The 19,948-nt window shown below is 33.9% G+C and overlaps 1 protein-coding gene across 1 annotated transcript in view; it reads right to left on the reverse strand.

The window, feature by feature from the left end:
* Positions 1-19,948, reverse strand: part of LOC135209655 (dual oxidase-like) — a 215,755-nt gene that overhangs the window by 68,591 nt on the left and 127,216 nt on the right. Inside the window, 3 exon segments of the mRNA XM_064242382.1 lie at positions 14,641-14,673; positions 14,675-14,765; positions 16,264-16,382. Of these exon segments, the coding sequence (XP_064098452.1) occupies positions 14,641-14,673; positions 14,675-14,765; positions 16,264-16,382 (243 nt within the window).

Consider the following 19,948-nt stretch of genomic DNA (forward strand, 5'->3'; position numbering starts at 1 on the left):
AACAAGAATATATGCACACAATTCTAAATAATAAAATTCTTGGCAAAATCCTTGAGCGTTCACTTAGGGACACAGAAAAACCAACATTCGGCCTACACCCTTCCGGAAAAAAAAAAAAAAAAAAAAAAAAACTCCAGGAAAGGATGAAGTGGGGAAAACGCAATAGGTAAGAGGAGAAAACCGGCAGGAATTTCCTCCAAGCGCATCTAATTAGAAAGTTATATTTATCCAGCAGTCTACCGGAGAACTAGGCACCCAAACCACATACACACCGTGTCATCAACCGTATTGCAATTACCAGTGTAACTTGGAAGCCACATTGCCATTATTTGCTGTTGGGAGAACGCTGACAAGGCAGCTACAGGAGAATTTCCTCGTGGGTAGTAATCTATGGTCTTTCTGTCTCGCTGTGTTGGCATAAGGCATTAATTACCTATGGGGATATTATAGTGTATATACTATAATTATATATATATATATATATATATATATGTATATATATATATATACTATTACTATATAAATAGTAATAATGTAATAAAAAGAGCCCATAAAAACGCCAAACTATACAGTTAGTACTATATTTCAGAGACTGCTGTCTCTCTCTTCAGGTAGGTAATGAATGACAGTAAATTTTTAACCAGTCACACACACACACACACATATAAATATATATATATTAATATATATATAAATATATATATATATATATATATAATATACTAAATATATATATATACTATATAATATATATATATAATATATATAATATAATATAGATATATATATATATATATATATAATACACATATGCTTATATGGATATAACATGCGGTCACAAAACGGCAAGCTGGTAAGTCCCACATTTCTACTCCGCTAACTCTTCTTTCCTTCCTGTTCTAAGAATCTACATTTCTAAATTTGGGTCCCAACTGGCAACTAACTGCCTCTATTCCATCCCAACCTGAATCGAGTTGCGTTTTTCGGATACGCAAAATTCAATTATCCAGGTAAGTAGCGGAATTTGGGGGCATCAGTATGTCTGGTTACAGGGAAATCTGTATGAAGCAATCCTATAAAATACGACGAGTTGCGCACAACGAGACACAACATACGAACTCCAAAACCTTCAACAAGGCTTTAATTCTATGGCATTGTCACTGCTTTCCCCAATAACTTCCTAGCGATTTACGTAACCAGTAGCTAATGGTTTGCCTTTGGTCGTTAAACACAGGCATTTACTTCTGCGGTTTTGCCGACTGTGCTTCCAGGTTCTGGATCACGAGAGAGAGAGAGAGAGAGAGAGAGAGAGCCGAGCCTACGGAAATATGATTAGTCTAGAAGGGAGAGGTTCTAAACTGATTGAAAAAGGAATTTACGCAGAGAAATGACATATCCACAAGATTTCTTGAGAAAAGCTTTGAGAGAGAGAGAGAGAGAGAGAGAGAGAGAGATGGAGGAGAGAAGAGAGAGAGAGAGAGAGAGAGAGAGAGAGAGAGAGATTGATTGAAGTTGATTGTGAGTTATCTGGCGTCACAAAGAGAGAGAGAGAGAGAGAGGAGAGAGAGAGAGAGAGAGAGAGAGGGTGGGCCTAGAAAAGCTGTGTGATAGCGATAAAATCATAGAAATCCTTTGAGAGAGAGAGAGAGAGAGAGAGAAGAGAGAGAGAGAGAGAGAGAGAGATAAAACCCTAGAAAAGCTGTTGTGTGAGAGAGAGAGAGAGAGAGAGAGAGAGAGATAAAACCCTAGATGATCCCCTAAATTAATTTAATGAGAATCAGTGAGCCCCTCTCGACCAATAATGGTCCTTAACACTCCCATACAAGGCCATAGTCAGCTCCATCTCGCGGAACGACCCTGTTCCCCAGAGCGGACTAGATGGGGGTCAGGTTTAAATCTAGTTAGCGTTCTAGAGCAATTTTACTCCGACGTTAAATGCCAGTTACAACTCCTCGCTGAAATACGACTAGCTTAGCTTGAGCCACGTTTGGATTTCGTACGGTTTTCTAACTTTATTTAATTTTCTGGTTTGTGTCTCAAGAGATTTTTTTTACAGTGATCTTTGACAAAGGTGAATCATTATATTTATAGAGAATTTTTTTAATGGTCTCTATCTACTAAAGATGAATGATTATAGACATGGAGAATTTTTTTAATGGGCTTTACTCTAATGAAGATAAATAATTATACACAAAATTTTTTTTAATGAACTTCAGTCTAAGATGAATAATTACATTCATAATTTTTAGATGATCTTAAGTGAAACAAAAAGATTTACAAGAAAAGGACATTTTTTTTCACATGATCTTTAGTCTAACAAAGACGAATCATTGAACAAGAATAATTTGATTTTTTATTATCTTTCCTCTGACAAAAACTAATAATTCGAAAAACCCTATTCATACAGGGTGTCCATAAAGTTCCAGCAGAATGGTAATGGGACTTTATGGACACCCTGTACAACGCCAAGCCCCGCCACGGCTGAGGCTTCTTCAAATAAAATCGTGTGCCCAAAAGCGTCCACTTCGTGTAATACGGCTGTTTATGATGATGCTGTTAACTGAAACCTAGAGTCACGATTGTTGCTACATCGACCTTCAAGAGGAGTATTCTGTTAGCTCTGGAGAAGATGATTATGAAGGGTATTGCAGCAGCGGTGTTGCAACCCTTGACTCTCGTCCATCTCTCTCTTTGGAATGAACTCTTGTTAACTCTCTCTCTCTCTCTCTCTCTCTCTCTCTCTCTCTTTCTTCTCTCTCTCTCTCTCTCTGTTGTTACGATGATACAGTTCCTTCACAGTTTATATCTAAGTACACCAGACACCACACACATACACGCGCACACACACACACATATATATACACACACACACAAACACACACACACACACATATATATATGTATATATATATATATATATATATATATATATATATATATTACATCGAGCTACAATGTCCTTTAATATCTAATTCGCTCTACCTAGGAATGAATATATTTTCATGTATGCATTAAGCCCAAGGGGAATTTTTTTTTCTCGATAAATAGAATTTTCCCCGAAAAAATTTTTTTTTTTTTTTCCCCCTCGGTTTAAGCATATATGAAAATATATTAATTCCGAGGTAGAGCGAATTAGATATCAAAGGACATTGTAGCTCGATGTATGTATATGAATCAGGAAGGTAATGTGATATGACTTATATATATATATATATATATTATATATATATATATATATATATATTGGTAACAATAAAATAGGATTGGTATAAAAGGGATTGGTAACAATAAAAAAAAGATTGGTAACAATACGAAAAAGGATTGGTAAAAGTAAAAAAAAAAAAAGTTGGAAAAAAGACTGGTAACAATATTAAAAAAGGAGTGGCACCATAAAATAGGATTGGCAACAATAAAAAAATGGTAAAAAAATATTGATAATAAAAAAGGACTAGTAACAATAAAAGAAGACTGGTAAAAATAGAAAAAAAAAGATTGGCTAACAATAAAAAAAAAAATGCGACAACTAAAATGGAGGTCAAGACGACTCAAGTTAAATAAACTACATCTGAAAAGCGCTTGTCTTGGGAGATCATATAAGTAATAAACGGCTGAACTATAAAAGGAACGAAGACTTTATATAGATATTAATCTTCTCAAGCCATTTATAGTCATAACAGCAACACCAGGGGATATAATAAGAGAAGAGAAACCTCTCGAGTAAACGAAAGATGCTATAATGAAGCAAAGGATGATGACTCATGAAAAAAAGGGGAAAAAAATAATAGTGACCTGATGCTTTGACCTTAATTGCAAATTACGAGATGGAAGAACGAGTCTCTCGAGAGGCCAACGCGAAGAAGCTGCAGCCAAGTCTTAAATTACGAAGCACTTAGGGGATCTCAAGTCGGAGCTTGGGAATTAATGGAGGAAGATGATAAGTTTGACACATGGCGAGGTTGAAATTTGGTAATTTTTGTTTTGACATTCAACTGGCTGTCACTACTGCGTGGAAAGGCTCAGTGCTTGAATTTCTTCTTTCATAAGATTAAATCGGTAAAGTTACAGAGATATATGATGATAAAATAGACTTACTTACAGACGTATAATTTCGTTATTAAATAAATCACTCGATCAAAGCCATAAGGTCTCTCAGGCTTTGTAAGTATTTATATATATATATATATATATATATATATATATATATATATATATATATATATATATATATAGAGAGAGAGAGAGAGAGAGAGAGAGAGAGAGAGAGAGAGAGAGAGAGAGACTGAACAACGAATATTAGAACAAAATCAAGCTTCATTCTAATATATCTATATATATATATATATATATATATATATATATATATATATATATATATATATATATATGGATGAGAGAGAGAGAGAGAGAGAGAGAGGAGAGAGAGAGAGAGACTGAATAACGAATATCAGAACAAAATCAAGCTTCCATTCAACCTACTGCGCACTGAATTATCAACAATCGCTAAGAGCGGTTCGCCATTTATACTAACTGATATCTATTAAGGTTCCTGAACACGGAAAAATACTTCAGTAAAACGCATGATTTCACCTTTTGATTTCAGATAACCACAGCAATTACATCGGAAAAGCCTGACTCACAATACCCCGGATAAAAAGCAGTAGCTTTTATTGCAATTTATTATTTCGCTAGATACGCGTACCACTGTAATTCCATGTAACCACTGTAATAGTATTATTTGAATGTCAATTATATAGCAAGTAAGGGGTTTAACAATTTTCATGGCGAATCAATGTAAATCTACATCGGAATTTTTCTTGTTAATATATATTTTTGCTTTACATAATGAAAGCAGAATACAGCTTATTCCCTAATTCTAAAATACAGAGAGGATTATAACTCAGGTAATATCTTTTAAGTGAGTTTAATAATTCTTCTTTAATATATAAGATGGGTTTCTCTTTTCATGATTAAAGTGTCAATTTTTTTCTTCTAAAAAAAAAAAACTAAATTTTGCTTAGCACGCAAATCATTCAACAGAACTTGAGCACATTTTAAACAAAAATGATAAAATATTCTTTAAACAATTATAGCAGACCAGTAGCTGTAACAACGCACCTTCTACTGCTAAGTAGGGTCTCTTCTCTCTCTCTCTCTCTCTCTCTCTCTCTCTCAATCTAAAAAAAAGCTTCTCCATACAAGGCAATACTGATTATTCCCACTGCCAGCCTCTTAGAAGGTAAAGTCTCTCATTAAATAAGGGACTACCGACAGACTGTCAGCTCTCATTAGGTTGAACGCTCTGACCAATTATCTTTGTAAGCTTTCAGCTAAGGCCAGACTTCCAAGCCTAATATATGGGTGGTTTATGTCAACTACTGGTGCGATTTTCATCTAATAATAATAATAATAATAATAATAATAATGACACCTACATATATGAGAGTGGTTTTATTTCAACTACCAGTGTAAGGCTTATCAGATATAATAATAATAATAATAATAATAATAATAATAATAATAATAATAATAATAATAATAATAATAATAATAATAATAAGAGAATTCAGTAACGCTGACGAAGGTGCTGCTTCTAATGAACCACGACTTATTTAGACCGATGCTCGATTTTGTGCTATTATACTTCCAAATATCGGAACTGGACCAGTAGAAGGGAGCGGTTAGGCAAGAACAAGTTTAGCGAACTGTTAAAACATTCAATTTCTAGCCCTGCTAAATTTAGGAACATTGGCCAAATGCGACGCAGTTCTGAGAGAGAGAGAGAGAGAGAGAGAGAGAGAGAGAGAGAGAGAGAGAGAGAAATTTACAATATACTTGGGGGCAGAATAATGGAAATATACGGTTTATATGATGCAAAATAATGAAAGGAGAGGAGAGAGAAAGAGAGAGAGAGAGAGTACAACAATTTACTTGGGCGAAATAATGGGAAAATAGGGTTGAGAGAGAGAGAGAGAGAGAGAGAGAGAGAGAGAGAGAGAGAGAGAGAGAGAGAGAGAGAGAATTTTACACCAAGTTGTTAAATAATTTGAAAAATAATTTAAAGCCAATTTCCAATGGCAGATGACTGACAGGTCGTAATGAAAAACACGGCACTCAATAGTGCAACGCAGAACAAAGGGCTAAATTGCAGCCTTCGCACCTGGAATTTGAAAAGGTGTGAATGTTTATGTATGAAGCAGTTCATTTCCTAAAAAAAATACCAGTTTATTTCCTAAAAAAATACCAGTTTATTTCCTAAAAAAATATACCCTTTTATTACCCAAAAAAGATACCAGTTTATTTCCTAAAAACATAAGTTTATTTCCTAAAAATATACCAGTTTATTTCCTCAAAATACCAGTTTATTCCCTTAAAACATGCCAGTTTATTTCCTAATAAATACCAGTTTATTACCTTAAAAAAGATAAGTTTATTTCCTAAAAAATACCAGTTTATTTACTAAAAAAGAACAGTTTTTTCCTAAAATAAAATCCCAGTATAATTCCTAAAAAAACAATTTTTTCCCCTAAAAATACCAGTTTTTCCCTAAAATAAAATCCCAGTTTATTTCCTACAAAAATATAAGTTTATTTTCTAAAAAAATTACCAGTTTATTTCCTAAGAAAAATCAGATTATTGCCTAAAAAACTTGCCGATTTATTTCCTAACAAAAAATTGCTCTATCTTCTGAATTTATTCACGCCCTCTCCCCTTCCAGCATAAGTCAATTTAATATCCTACGAAAAGGCACCTTCATTATTACTGTTCTCCACTAACCACACCAATATAGGCCCCCCTTGCAAAATATATACCCACACCAATATAACCCCTACTGCAAAATAAATGTTTCTTGTTTTTCTCATTCTTTTTCCCATCCTTTTCTTACGTTTCTGTTGCTACCACTTCTCACTTCGCATTCTACTATTCTCCTACTCCTTTTTTTCTTCTTCTTTAAATTTTATCTCGAATTTCACATAATATGAAGCCCTTCAACACGCCCACATTCCAAGGCTGTCTAATCTAGCACAGACCCATCAAGGAGACATGGCCGAATAGTTAGGAATCAGTTCCACTCTCTCTCTCTCTCTCTCTCTCTCTCTGAAAGCGTGGAATATTTCAAACCTATTCTGGATTATCTTCCCCTCTAAATTATTATAAAAATTCCCATAAAACCCATTGAAGGCAGACGAATAGAATACAACTTTTGAAATAACGAAATACTGAATCTCTCTCTCTCTCTCCTCTACTTTCATTATTTTGCATCTAGTAAATTGTCGTAAATCTCTCTCTCTCTCTCTCTCTCTCTCTCTCTCTCTCTCTCTCTCTCTCTCTCTCTACCAAACAAAGTGTGAATGAAGGTGACAAAAATATATGCTTTGAAGTAACGAAATACTCTCTCTCCCTGTGTGTATACGTGTGTGTGCGAGCAAACGAGCGACTAGCAGTTACTAAGCCCAAAGCTTGTGATTGACCTGGCTATGGTGGGGGGTCGTGCCACGCTCTGCTTTCATTTCTTGCATCAGCTTCGTGGGATGGGAATCTGTACGAAGTCTTTCACGCTCACAGGCGCTGACGCACTTCTGCGCTGATGCTTTTCGTGTTCAGTGGCCTCGTCACAATTCGTTTGCCTTCCAGGGTTAAAAGTGGTGGCCCGGCCGCTCACGATGGAGATGCGTAACGCTTGCCCACTGAATTTGGCTAGTCGTGATTTTCCTCATAATCATAAGAGGGAAAAGATGATTTTTTTTGTCAAATCGCAGGTTTAAAAATTGATGCTAGGTTGAAGGGTTTTATTCATTTTTGTTTTTTGTATGATATATCTATTTTTATTCTTGATTTTCTTCATAACCATAAGAGGGCGAAGATAATTTTTTTCTTTTGTCAAATCGCAGGTTTTAAAATTGATGCTAGGTTGAAGGGTTTTTAATTTTTGTTTAGAGTATGATATTTCTATTTTTATTCTTGATTTTCATCATAATCATAAGAAGTGAAAGATAGTTTTTTTTGTTTTGTTAAATCGCAGATTTTAAAATTTGATGCTAGGGTAAAGAGTTTTTATTTCTTTACTTTTTGTGTGTGATATTTCTATCTATATTTTTGAAAATTAAAAAAAAGAGGAAAAAGAAGAAAATTAGGAAAAAATGTACGAAAATTAGGGCAAAAAAAAAGGGACAAAAATTAGTTATGACAAAAATAACAAAAATTAGGAAAGAAAAGCAATACGAAAATTAGGAAAAAAAGGGACGAAAATTAGTTATGAAAAAAGAAAGGACAAAAATTAGGGGAAAAAACAACAACAAAATGACGAAAATTAGGAAAGACAAAAAGAAAAAGCTAAGAAAAAATATAACGACGAAAATTAAAGTTAAAGAAAGAAAGAAAAAAAAAAAACTAGGGAAGACAAGTGGAAACTGAACCCCAGTATTACAACAAAGGTCCAACTCTTCTCCGGAGATGAAACACGACCAAGAGGGGCGGATGTGAGCTCGTTAAAGAACAAGCTTGATGGGGGCGGGAAAGAGTGGCAAGCAGAATCGTGCTTGCGAGTTCAATGGGCGGAAAGCAACGCGCAGATGGACAAGCCTGAGACCCGATTCGAGTGAAATGAGCGGACTGACCCGACAGGGGAGATTGGAAAAGGTACAGAATGATGAAGAAGTCGTTTGTTTTCATTCCTTCAAGTTCTTATTTTTCAAGTTTTTGTTATGTTTTTTTTCCATTGCTTCAGTTCTTGTTTTTGATTTTTTTTTTTTCATTTCTTCAGTCCTTATCTTTCAAGTTTTGTTTTTATTCCTTCAAGTTCTTATTTTTCAATTTTTTTTTATTCCTTCGAGTTCTTATTTTTCAAGTTTTGTTTTTATTCCTTCAAGTTCTTATTTTTCAAATTTTTGTTATGTTTTTGTTTTCATTGCTTCAGTTCTAATTTTTCAAGTTATTTTTTTCATTTCTTCAGTTCTTATCTTTCAAGTTTCGTTTTTATTCCTTCAAGTTCTTATTTTTCAGGTTTTTTTTCTTTTTAAATTCCTACAGTTCTTATTATTCAAGTTTTTTTCATTCTTTCAGTTCTTATTTTTCAATTTTTTCTTTCATTCCTTCAGCGCTTATTTTTCAATTTTTTCTTTTTTTCTTCCTTCAGTTCTTATTTTAAAAGTTTTTTTTTCTTCGTTGTTTTCTAATGGGTGGAGGGGGGATTTGTAGGATGGGTGGGGGGGGGGGGGGGGAATTCTCATGGTTAAGTATGAATGAAAAAGGTACAAAACTGCTGATGAGGTAGTTCCGAAATAACAAAGGTCACACAACCTCGCTACTAACCGCTCTTCCCAAAACATGCAGGTGGTTTCAACACCTGAAATGAAAATCTTTGCCAACCCTTCTTCCAAAATTGAAACGAGGAGTAATTGCAGCTTTTGCAGTCATCCAACAAGCGCACACCGATTGACCTATTCCTGGGGGAGGTCAGTGGAAGGCAGTAATCTCGAAGAAACAGCGCGGTTCACTGAAGCAGGGAACAAATTTTATAAGACCTTTCCAGTTTACTTTTTTTTTTTTTGGTGCCAGCCTTCTTTTGTTCTGACTAATTCCCACTGCATAGATATGTAACAAAATTATAATAATGCTCTTGCGTTTGGTTTTTTGCTAATATTACCTTTTTCATTGAAAAATACTTCGATAAGGCTCTTTCCAGTATTTTATCTTTTTTTGTGCTAGTGTCCTTTTGTTCTGGCTTATTCCCACTGTGTGTGTGTGTATATATATCATATATAGATAATATATCCATATATATATATCTATATATATAGTATATATATATATATATATATATATATAATATATATATATCTCTAATCTCTCTATCTGAAAAGTAGCTTGAAAAGATATTTTGGTTTTTCGAAAAGTAACCTTGAAAAGAGATTTTTGGTTTTTCGTAAAAATAACTTTAAAAGATTATTTGTTTTTTCGAGAAGTAACTTGAAAAGATTTTTTTGGCTTTTCGGAAAGTAACCTAAAAAGGATTTTTTGGTTTATCCAAAAGTAACTTAAAAAGATTATTTGGTTTTTCGAAAAGCAACTTGAAATTTTTCATTTTATTCTTAACTAGATTTCAATATAGAATTTCCCAACTCCGAAAATAAGACATGTTACAATTTAATGTTGCTTTATAGTTCCAGTTTTCCTGCCAAAAACTTCTTATATGTAAAACTTTCCATTTCTCAAGAAGGTGGTTCAATTCAATGCGAGTTCAGGTTCCAGTTCGTTTATCCTTACCTGACTTACCCTTGGCGTGGGTTTAATGAAAACTAGTTTTCTCATTAATAGTGTTTTGATTTCAAGCAACCCCCACCCCCCACAAAACCCCTCAAGTCCCCCTTCCCTCCCTCTACGTCAAGGTCTTCAAAGATTCAGTGCTAACACTGGAGTGGCCAAGTCCAGCAAAGTGCTCCCTCTTTGCCTACTATCTGCTGTTCGTTGTTGAGAGAAGTTTATTGAATGATAATTACTTTATCGAAGTATTTTTTAATGAGAAGGTTATTAGCAAACACCAAAAGCATGATTATTATTTTGTTACGTATATAGATGTAGCAGGATTGAGCCAAAACAAAAGAAGTCTGGCACAAAAAATACTAAAAAGAACCTTATCGAAGTATTTTTTAATGAGAAAGTTAATATTAAATAAACCAAAACATGATTATTATTCGTTACATGGTATATATATATATTATTATCTATATATATATATAGATATATGATATATATATATATATATACAACGTATATATATATATATGTATACACACACACACACACACACACACACACACATATATATATATATATATATAATATATATATATATATATACGTAGCAAAATAATAATCATGCTTTTGGTGTTTGCTAATCAACTTTTCATTAAAAAATACTTCGATAAGGTAATTCATAAACCAAATAAACTATATCAATAGCGAACAGCAGATAGTATGCAAAGAGGGAGCACTTTGCTGGACTTGGCCACTCCAGTGTTAACACTGAATCTTTGAAGACCTTGACGTAGAGGGAAGGGGGACTTGGGGGGGTGGGGGGTGTTCGAGGATGCAGGGTTCCTTGAAATCAAAACACTATTAATGAGAAAACTAGTTTTCATTAAACCCACGCCGAGGGTAAGTCAGGTAAGGATAAACAAACTGGAACCTGAACTCGCATTGAATTGAACCACCTTCTTGAGAAATGGAAAGTTTTATATATAAGAAGTTTTTGGCAGCAGGAAAACTGGAACTATAAAGCAACATAAAATTGAGGATTGATCGTATTCACCCATACGATTTGTAACATGTCTTATTTTCGGAGTTGGGAAGTCGTAGTACATAACACGGGGAAATTCTATATTGAAATCTAGTTAAGTATAAAATGAAAAATTTTAAGTTGCTTTTAGAAAAACCAAATAATCTTTTTAAGTTACTTTTGGATACACCAAAAAATCCTTCTTAAGTTACTTTTCGAAAAGCCCAAAAAATCTTTTCAAGTTACTTCTCGAAAAACCAAATAATCTTTTTAAGTTATTTTTACGAAAAACCAAAAAACGCTTTTCAAGGTTACATTTCGAAAAACCAAAAAAATCTTTTCTAGCTACTTTTCGAAAAAATAAAAACCCTTTTTAAGTTACTTTTCGAAAATCCTCGCGCAAAATTTTTTTTTTTTAAAGTTACTTTTCGAAAAAAAAAATCTTTATAAGTTACTTTTCGAAAAACCAAAAAATATTTGACAGAAGAGGGAGGGTCTGTAGTGTTAAATTATTATAAAAAATAATCTTAATAATGCTTCACTATGTTATTCCTTAGGCAACGGATGTACAAGTTCCATGGCACTGAAGCTACATACCAAACTTGACGTTCTAAACCAAACAATTGTAACAACATAATTAAAGCATGACGTTCTCAGGGCTTTCCATGCTTTGGGGTTCGTGATGAACTCGAAGTGAAAACATCTGTTACGCTTTTTCTTCTTTTATGATGTTGTGCGTTTTATAAACTGAAAATTTATTGCAACAGCATAATTTCTTAAATAAATGGAAAAGAAACAAGGTTTAACTTTATCTCTAGCTTGTCAGTTGGTTGAAACAGATGTTTAACACACACACACACACACACACACACACACAATCTTTATTTTCAAATACGTTAGTAGTATAGAAATAATAGAAATAAGAAATATATTTTCAATATATCTCAGTAATGCTGTCTACTGGGATTTCCATGGATCCTTCTCTAATAAAATATGGAACTCTCTCTCTCTCTCTCTCTCTCTCTCTCTCTCTCTCTCTCTCTCTCTCTCTCTCTCTCTCTCTCTCTCTCTCTCTCTCCTAACAGGAATTAAGAATTTCGTACTGCATAGAAGGTCTGTATTCAAAATGCAGTTAGATCAAAATTTAATTCTCACTCTCTCCTAGTAGGAATTAAGAATTTTGTACTTCGTAGAAAATGTCTACATCTAAAATGTAGTTATATCAAGATTTAATCTCTCTCTCTCTCTCTCTCTCTCTCTCTCTCTCTCTCTCTCTCTCTCCAATACCCCCAGAGGTTCCCTCGCGTGAAAATGACTGACAGCTAGGAGCCGCCGGGTCATTCAGAAATTGACCAAAAAAGAAGAGCGTTCCCAAGAGCTCACCACAAATGCCCCCAACTCCCTTACACATGCCGATCCTGAGTGGCTAGTCAGCTCTGCCTTAATGACTGTAATAGCCCTCATCAATCAATGAGTGACCGAGGGAAACGAGAGGGAAAAAAAAAAGATACTTTTACTTGGAATATAAGTTAGTTACATGCAAATGCCTACAAGTATTTTGTGCCCTTCTACAACTGTAAAAAGATGACAGACTTCATCTGAAATATAAGTTAGCAATATGCAAATGCCTACAAGAATTATTTGTCGATCTACCACTGTAAAAAGATGATAGACTTCACCTGGAATATAAGTTAGCTATATGCAAATGCCTACAAGAATTATTTGTCGATCTACCACTGTAAAAAGATGATAGACTTCACCTGGAATATAAGTTAGCTATATGCAAATGCCTACAAGAATTATTTGTCGATCTACCACTGTAAAAAGATGATTGACTTCACCTGGAATATAAGTTAGCTATATGCAAATACCTACAAGAATTTTTTCCCTTGTACTACTGTATTACTAACGAACCACAGGTAGGGCTATTGGAATTTCTTAACAAATGAGGTTTACGGTGACCACATTTCAATTTGAAAAAGTAATTATATGGCACATACGTTCTTTCAAAGGGCAGGCGGTATCATAGATTAACTAAGTCTTTAATTAAGAAGAAGCAAAAGTGTTGAAAATTTCATTTAACCTTTTAAATTCATTTACTTGAAACTGGAATAATTGTTTTTAAGTAAAAAAAAAGGAAATAAAGTTCTTCGGTATCATGAATTAACTAACTCTTTTAAGAGGCAAAAGTGTTGAAAATTTCACTTTAACCTTTTAAATTCATTTACTTAAAACTGGAATAATTGCGTTTAAGTAAAAAAAATAAAAAACTGAAGTTCCTCGTTTATAAAATCATCAGCACTTGCATGGACTCTTTCAAAATTATTTATGTGGCCATAAATCAGCTTTCAAAAAAAAAAAAAAAAAAAAAAAAAAAAAATCTTGACTCACGAAATGAACACGCTCATGGAAACGAAAATGAACATTTTCCCCATCTGAACATACAATCCCCCTTTCGTGCACTCAAATAACATACCCGAAGAAACACTGCATTTCCACCTTTACCGGCTTTTATTAAGGAAATACAGACGCATTTGCGTGTGACGAATCATAGCACCAGACAGTTGTTCGTCATCAAAGGTTTCACTTTTATTCCCGAAAATGAATCGATGACTGGGTCAAGGTTTTCGCTTAGCTGTTTGCGCCGATACCGAGCGTCTGTTTACATAAGATCTGGCTGTTTATAGTCGCTTTTTTTTTCTATCTCTCCCTCTCTCTCTCTCTCTCATTATTTTTTTTAAAGCCGCCATGCCTCACTGAGCATTTGGTACACAAGGTGTTAGTGAGAGTCGTAAGTTCTCCAGTACAAATATGGTCAGTTGTAAGTAAATCACAAGAGATCATTTACATAATAGTGCTTAATATGATAATAAATATACTACACGCATGCAAATAAGCATATACACAAATCTCGCGCTTATATCGAGCTAACCAGTCTTCCATGTTGTGGGTTCAAATCTCAACAGGGGGAGATGGAGAAAAACAAAACAAAAAAATAATCATGTTGAGTGCTAACTGAATTGGTACTTGTTTTACAAGGTGTATACATACATACACACAAGTGTAATATAAATATTAAATAATAGATATAAATATATAGAATATATATATATATATATATGTAAATATATTATATATTACATATTCATATTCTATATATATAAACATATATATATATATATATATGAAAATGTAATATATATATATATATATATATATATATATATATATATATATATATATATATATATATATATATATATAAAGCACGCATGCATGTAAGTATGTATGTACGTACGTATGTACTTAAACAACCACCACCACCAACATCGCAGCGAGGAGCTGCATCATCATGGCATACTTACGCTGGCATCCCACCAGGTGGAGCAGAGACGCACGGGCAGAGTACCCAGTCTGGGACTTGATGAAATCGCAAGATGTTCCCGGTCCTCGTCGGTACAGGCCCGGGGGCAGCATCGTGTGCCCGAACCTACGAATAAGTTGAAGAAGAAGATGGTTAGAAAAGATGATGGTTAGAAAATATGGTTATACATTTTATGAATGAAGATGATTGTAAAATAAGTTTATAAATGATTTTATGAATGTAGAGGATTATAAAATAAGTTTATAAATGATTTTATAAATTAAGATGATTTTATAAAATGAGAGGAGGGTGATTATAGAATATAAGATGAGGATGATTATAAATTCATTATAAAATATGAAGCTAAAATAAGATGATAATAAAATAAGATAATTATAAAATAAGACGATTATAAAATGATTATAAAATATGAAGCTAAAATAAGAGGATTATAAAATACGAAGCTAAAATAAGAGGATTATAAAATAAGATAACAAAATAAGATGATAATAAAATAAGACGACTATAAAATAAGACGATTATAAAGTAATATTATAAAATAAGATGATTACAAAGATTATAATAAAAGATGATTACAAACTATGATAGATTATAAAATAAGAATTATAAACTATGAGAGATTATCAAATAAGCTGATTATTAAATATGAAGATTACGAAATAAGAAGACTATAAACTTTCACATTAGTAGGTCTCGTTCAACAACAACATAGTAATAACAGATTTAAAACTAGATATTCGCATGAAAGCGTAACATTGAACTCACTCGAGGAAACACGTTCAGTGTAAGTAAAAAAAAATTAATAAAGTGGGAGCAACGTCAAATTGTCAAGGAAAAAATAATTAATCAAATTGATTCGCTTCCGCAAAGTGAAAATATTGAAATTGCTGATCTATTACAATCTATGTTTTTTTGTAGTTAAGTAACTACATTACAAACGATCTTTATGAGAACAAAATTTTCATTGGTAATTAAAGGAAGTCGATATAATGGGACGAAATCATACGCATTCATCGGAATTTTAAAAAAAATATAAATAAATAAAAAAACGAACAACTGATCTTGAAGGAGGTAACTTCAATGGTAAGAAAAATAAACTAATTTTCAATAGTCTAAGAACTATATGGCTAAAACTAACAGTTTTAATAACCTCAGATTAAATAGCTAAAAGAATACATAAACCAACAGTTTTAATAGTCACAGGCAAAACAGCTAAAAAACATATCAACTAACAGTTTAATGGGTAGGTGCCATTAGATTACTTATTTTAAAAAGACCGTGAGCTACTGAGGAGGAGGAGGGGGAGGAGGAGGAGTAAGGAGGAGGAGGAGTAAGGAGGACTGCACTACAGTTAACTTACGGAGAGCTATTATTCAGATACTTTTAGCTTGTAACTAGGTTGGTGCCATTAGATTATTCATTAGAAGGAGGAGGAGGAGGAGGAGGCGGAGGAGGACTGCAGGTGCCACTAGATTATTTCAAAAACACCGTGAGATACTTTTATACAGAGTTACATACACATGCACACACACACATATAATATTTACATATAAACATAAAACCTTTTTCCTCTCAAAAACTGGATGAATGCCCAGTGCCTCACCTGAAAGCAGCCGACTGGAACACATGAGAAATGCCCGGGTGTATATCGGGCCTGTACCTGTCGTAAGGTTCGACCTCCTCTCCTAGGAAAGCTGGTAGAAACTCGTACATGATGATGTTCTGGTAAAATAAGAGGACCGGAGTTAGGTTATCTGTTCAAATGTTAGTCAGTTTTTATCATCAAATTTTTTAAGTAACTAAAATGAATAAATTGTCATCTCTATTACTAGCAAATTGCTTAAGCACTAAAAATAATAATTTACACATATTACCCCAATCTATAAAAAAATGCAGTCTCTACTACTGTCAAATTGATTAAGCAATAAAAGCAATAAGATACTTTATCATCACAGTTTATCAGACAAAAGAAAACAACGTAGTCTCTACTGCCAAATTGGTTAAGAAATAAAAATAAAAAGATACATATAACTAAGTGGTCTTTACTACTGTCAAACTGGTTTAGCAAAAAAATAAATAAATAAAAACAATGAGATATATATATATTATCCGATTATATCAAACAAAATGCAATGTGGTTTCTAATGCTACCAATCTGGTTAAGACAAAAGAAAAATATATATACATATACTGGTTAACTTAAATATACTTTTTTTTGCCGAATTAAGACAAATAGCTACATAAAACAATACACATACAAAAGGCTACAGTATTAGATTATTCACAACGCGTACAGTACAGGGAAAAAAATGTGGCTTCCAATACTATCAACATAATATGATTTGAAATGTTTATAAATATAGACATTTCTGGAATATTTATAATATATTCATTGCTTCAAAAATTATATACAAATCTAAAAAAAAAACACCTGCAGACGACTGAGAGTCCAATTCGTAACAACAAAACTAATTTCTTGTACTGGTAATCAGTGATTACGGATACATACATGTCTAAAAGGATGTTAAATCTTATTTTTAATATTTAACCTATAAAGATATTCTCAGATGTCCCTCTGATATACATGAAATATATTGCACATCATCGCGCACACATACGTACTCGAATAAACGTGACGGGCTAAGAAGATTTGATATAAATACACGGGCTAAAATGATTTGATATACTCGTAAATATACGAAAACTTTATTAATCAAAAGAGTAGCAACATCTGGCAACGTGGCTTCACGCTTACTTGAAGCTGACCCGGTCAACATAACTTCGACGTGAGTTATATATATAAAGGAAAAGATGAAGTACCAGAGGCCTTGCGATCAATTCAGTGATGAAATAATGAATGTGTGGGAAAGTTTAACGGCTGTTATTTAACTGATTACGCCACCAATTACTTCCAATAAACGTAATCTCCTTCCATGATTTAAAAAGGGAGTTTGACTGACGATGCCTTACTTTTCAGCATGAGAATTCATGACAAGGACCCTATCTCTCTCTATCTCTCTCTCTCTCTCTCTCATTGTAACTCCTTGTAACTCCTTGTAACTCTCTCTCTCTCTCTATCTCGTTTTACTTACATTCTCCATTGAAGTAGAAAAGCCCTAGACTACTCCTCTCTCCTCTCTCTCTCTCTCTCTCTCGTTTCCTTTCATGCTCATGAGAGAGAGAGAGGGGGAGTGGTTGGGGGTGGGGGGAGAGCAACAGAATGGCTGGCTGGGGTCATGAATGAACAGTTTAGTGTCAAGCTCATGGTCATCTCTCTCTCTCTCTCTCTCTCTTTACTTACATGCTCATGAAAAGGATCCTAGATTCTCTCTCTCTCTCTCTCTCTCTTTCTCGTTTTACTTACATCCTCATGAAGAGAATCCTAGGCTCTCTCTCTCTTCTCCCTCTCTCTCAATCTTCTCCTCTCTCTCTCTCTCTCTCTCTCTCTCTTTCGTATTACTTACATACTCATGAAGAGAATCCTAGACTCTCTCTCTCATCCTCTCTCTCTCTCTCTCGTATTACTTACAAACTCATGAAGAGAATCTTAGACTCTCTCTCTCTCTCTCTCATCCTTGTAACTCTCTCTCTCTCTCTCTTTCGTATTACTTACATACTCATGAAGAGAATCCTAGGCTCTCTCTCTCTCTCTCTCTCTCTCTCTCTCTCTCTCTCTCTCTCTCAAACTAGATTTTCAATTAGCGGATTCTTCACGCACTTTCCCCTTATCTCTGACGATGTTCTTGTCCGTAACCTTCTCGAGGTTAGGCAACGATTTTAACGAGGAATCAGAAATTCAACGTGGCATCGTTTTTGTGACCAGATTCTTATCGCAGCAACGATGACGATCATGACCGAGCCGGCAGCATCAAGTGGGGATCATTATGACGATAATGATTCATCGTATGAACAGGTTGGTAGCGACGCTGTGATGTTCGTTCGCACAAAATGGAGCTAAGGTCCTCATCGTGTGATTTCGAATCACACGATGAAAGTTGTTGAAATCGATGACAAATGGTGATGGAAAAGGATGAAACGATGAAAAAATGGCGAAACTGATGAAAAATGGTTATGAAAAATTACGGAAAACATGTAAAATGGTGATGAAAAAGGTGAAAAATTTTGATGACAAATGATGAAAAAGATGAACAATGGTGATGAAAAATGATGAAACCGATGAAAACTGATGAAAAATGACGAAATCGATGAAAAATGATGATATAAAATCATAAAACTGATACAAAATGGTGACGAAAAATGATGAAACTGATATTTGTTAATGCCTACGACCTTTAAATCATCACTTCCACGAAACCTTTACTCAGAATATGACGATACTTGCGATAACCTTTGCCAACGCTATGGACCAGCCATGCAATTAACAAGATATCCCACCCACCCCAAACTGAGACTATGCATAGTGGTTTTTTCAACTATCTCCCTTATCAGTGAGGAAGAGGGGGAGGGGGTTGGGTTGACTGACATGAGGGTTATTACCTTAATGAGGTTAGGCGGGGCGGGCGATGTGGTTTTACCTTTGAAAGCGGGTTTTATAAGAGTCGAGCTGATGAGTGGTGCGATATTTCAATGTTTTCCATGTTGAGAATTCCTGTGAGGATTCATTTATTTACATTTCTGCCAGAATTTTTTTTTTTACAATGAATTGGGTGATTTTCAACGTGACGGTTTTTCTTTAGCTAGTCATTAGGCAATTTGTTTTTCATTTTTTAGGTTTATAAATACAAGAAAAACAAGACAGGCCGAAACTGGAATATATTATTTAAAATTTTTAAAAGATTTCTTTTTAGGTTTATAAGGAGACAAAAAACAGACAGGCCGAAACTGAAATATATAATTTTAAATTTTTTTAATTAATTACTTTAGGCTTGTAAAGAGACCAGAAACAGACAGGCCGAAACTGAAATATATAATTTAAATTTTTTATTATTATTTGTTTTTAGGTTTATAAAGAGACAAAAAACAAGACAGGCCGAAACCGAAATATATAGATTTAAAAAAAAATGATTTTTCAGGTTTATAAAGCGACAGGAGACAAGGCAGGCTCAAACCGAAATATATAGATTTTTAATTTTATCTTATATTATTTTATATTATTTCATTTTATTCTATTTTATTTTTTAAGAGAGACAGGCCGAAAGTGAGGCATGCCTAGTCAGGGCAATATAAATCCGCAGCAGATTGGGGCACGGCAGAATATGGCGATGTTTGCGATAAATACGCTCTGATGCCCCTCTCCCTCTAACCCACCTCTAAACATCGCCACCCCA

The sequence above is a fragment of the Macrobrachium nipponense genome, chromosome 38 (assembly GCF_015104395.2).
Source record: "Macrobrachium nipponense isolate FS-2020 chromosome 38, ASM1510439v2, whole genome shotgun sequence".
Classification (NCBI taxonomy): Eukaryota; Metazoa; Arthropoda; class Malacostraca; order Decapoda; family Palaemonidae; genus Macrobrachium; species Macrobrachium nipponense.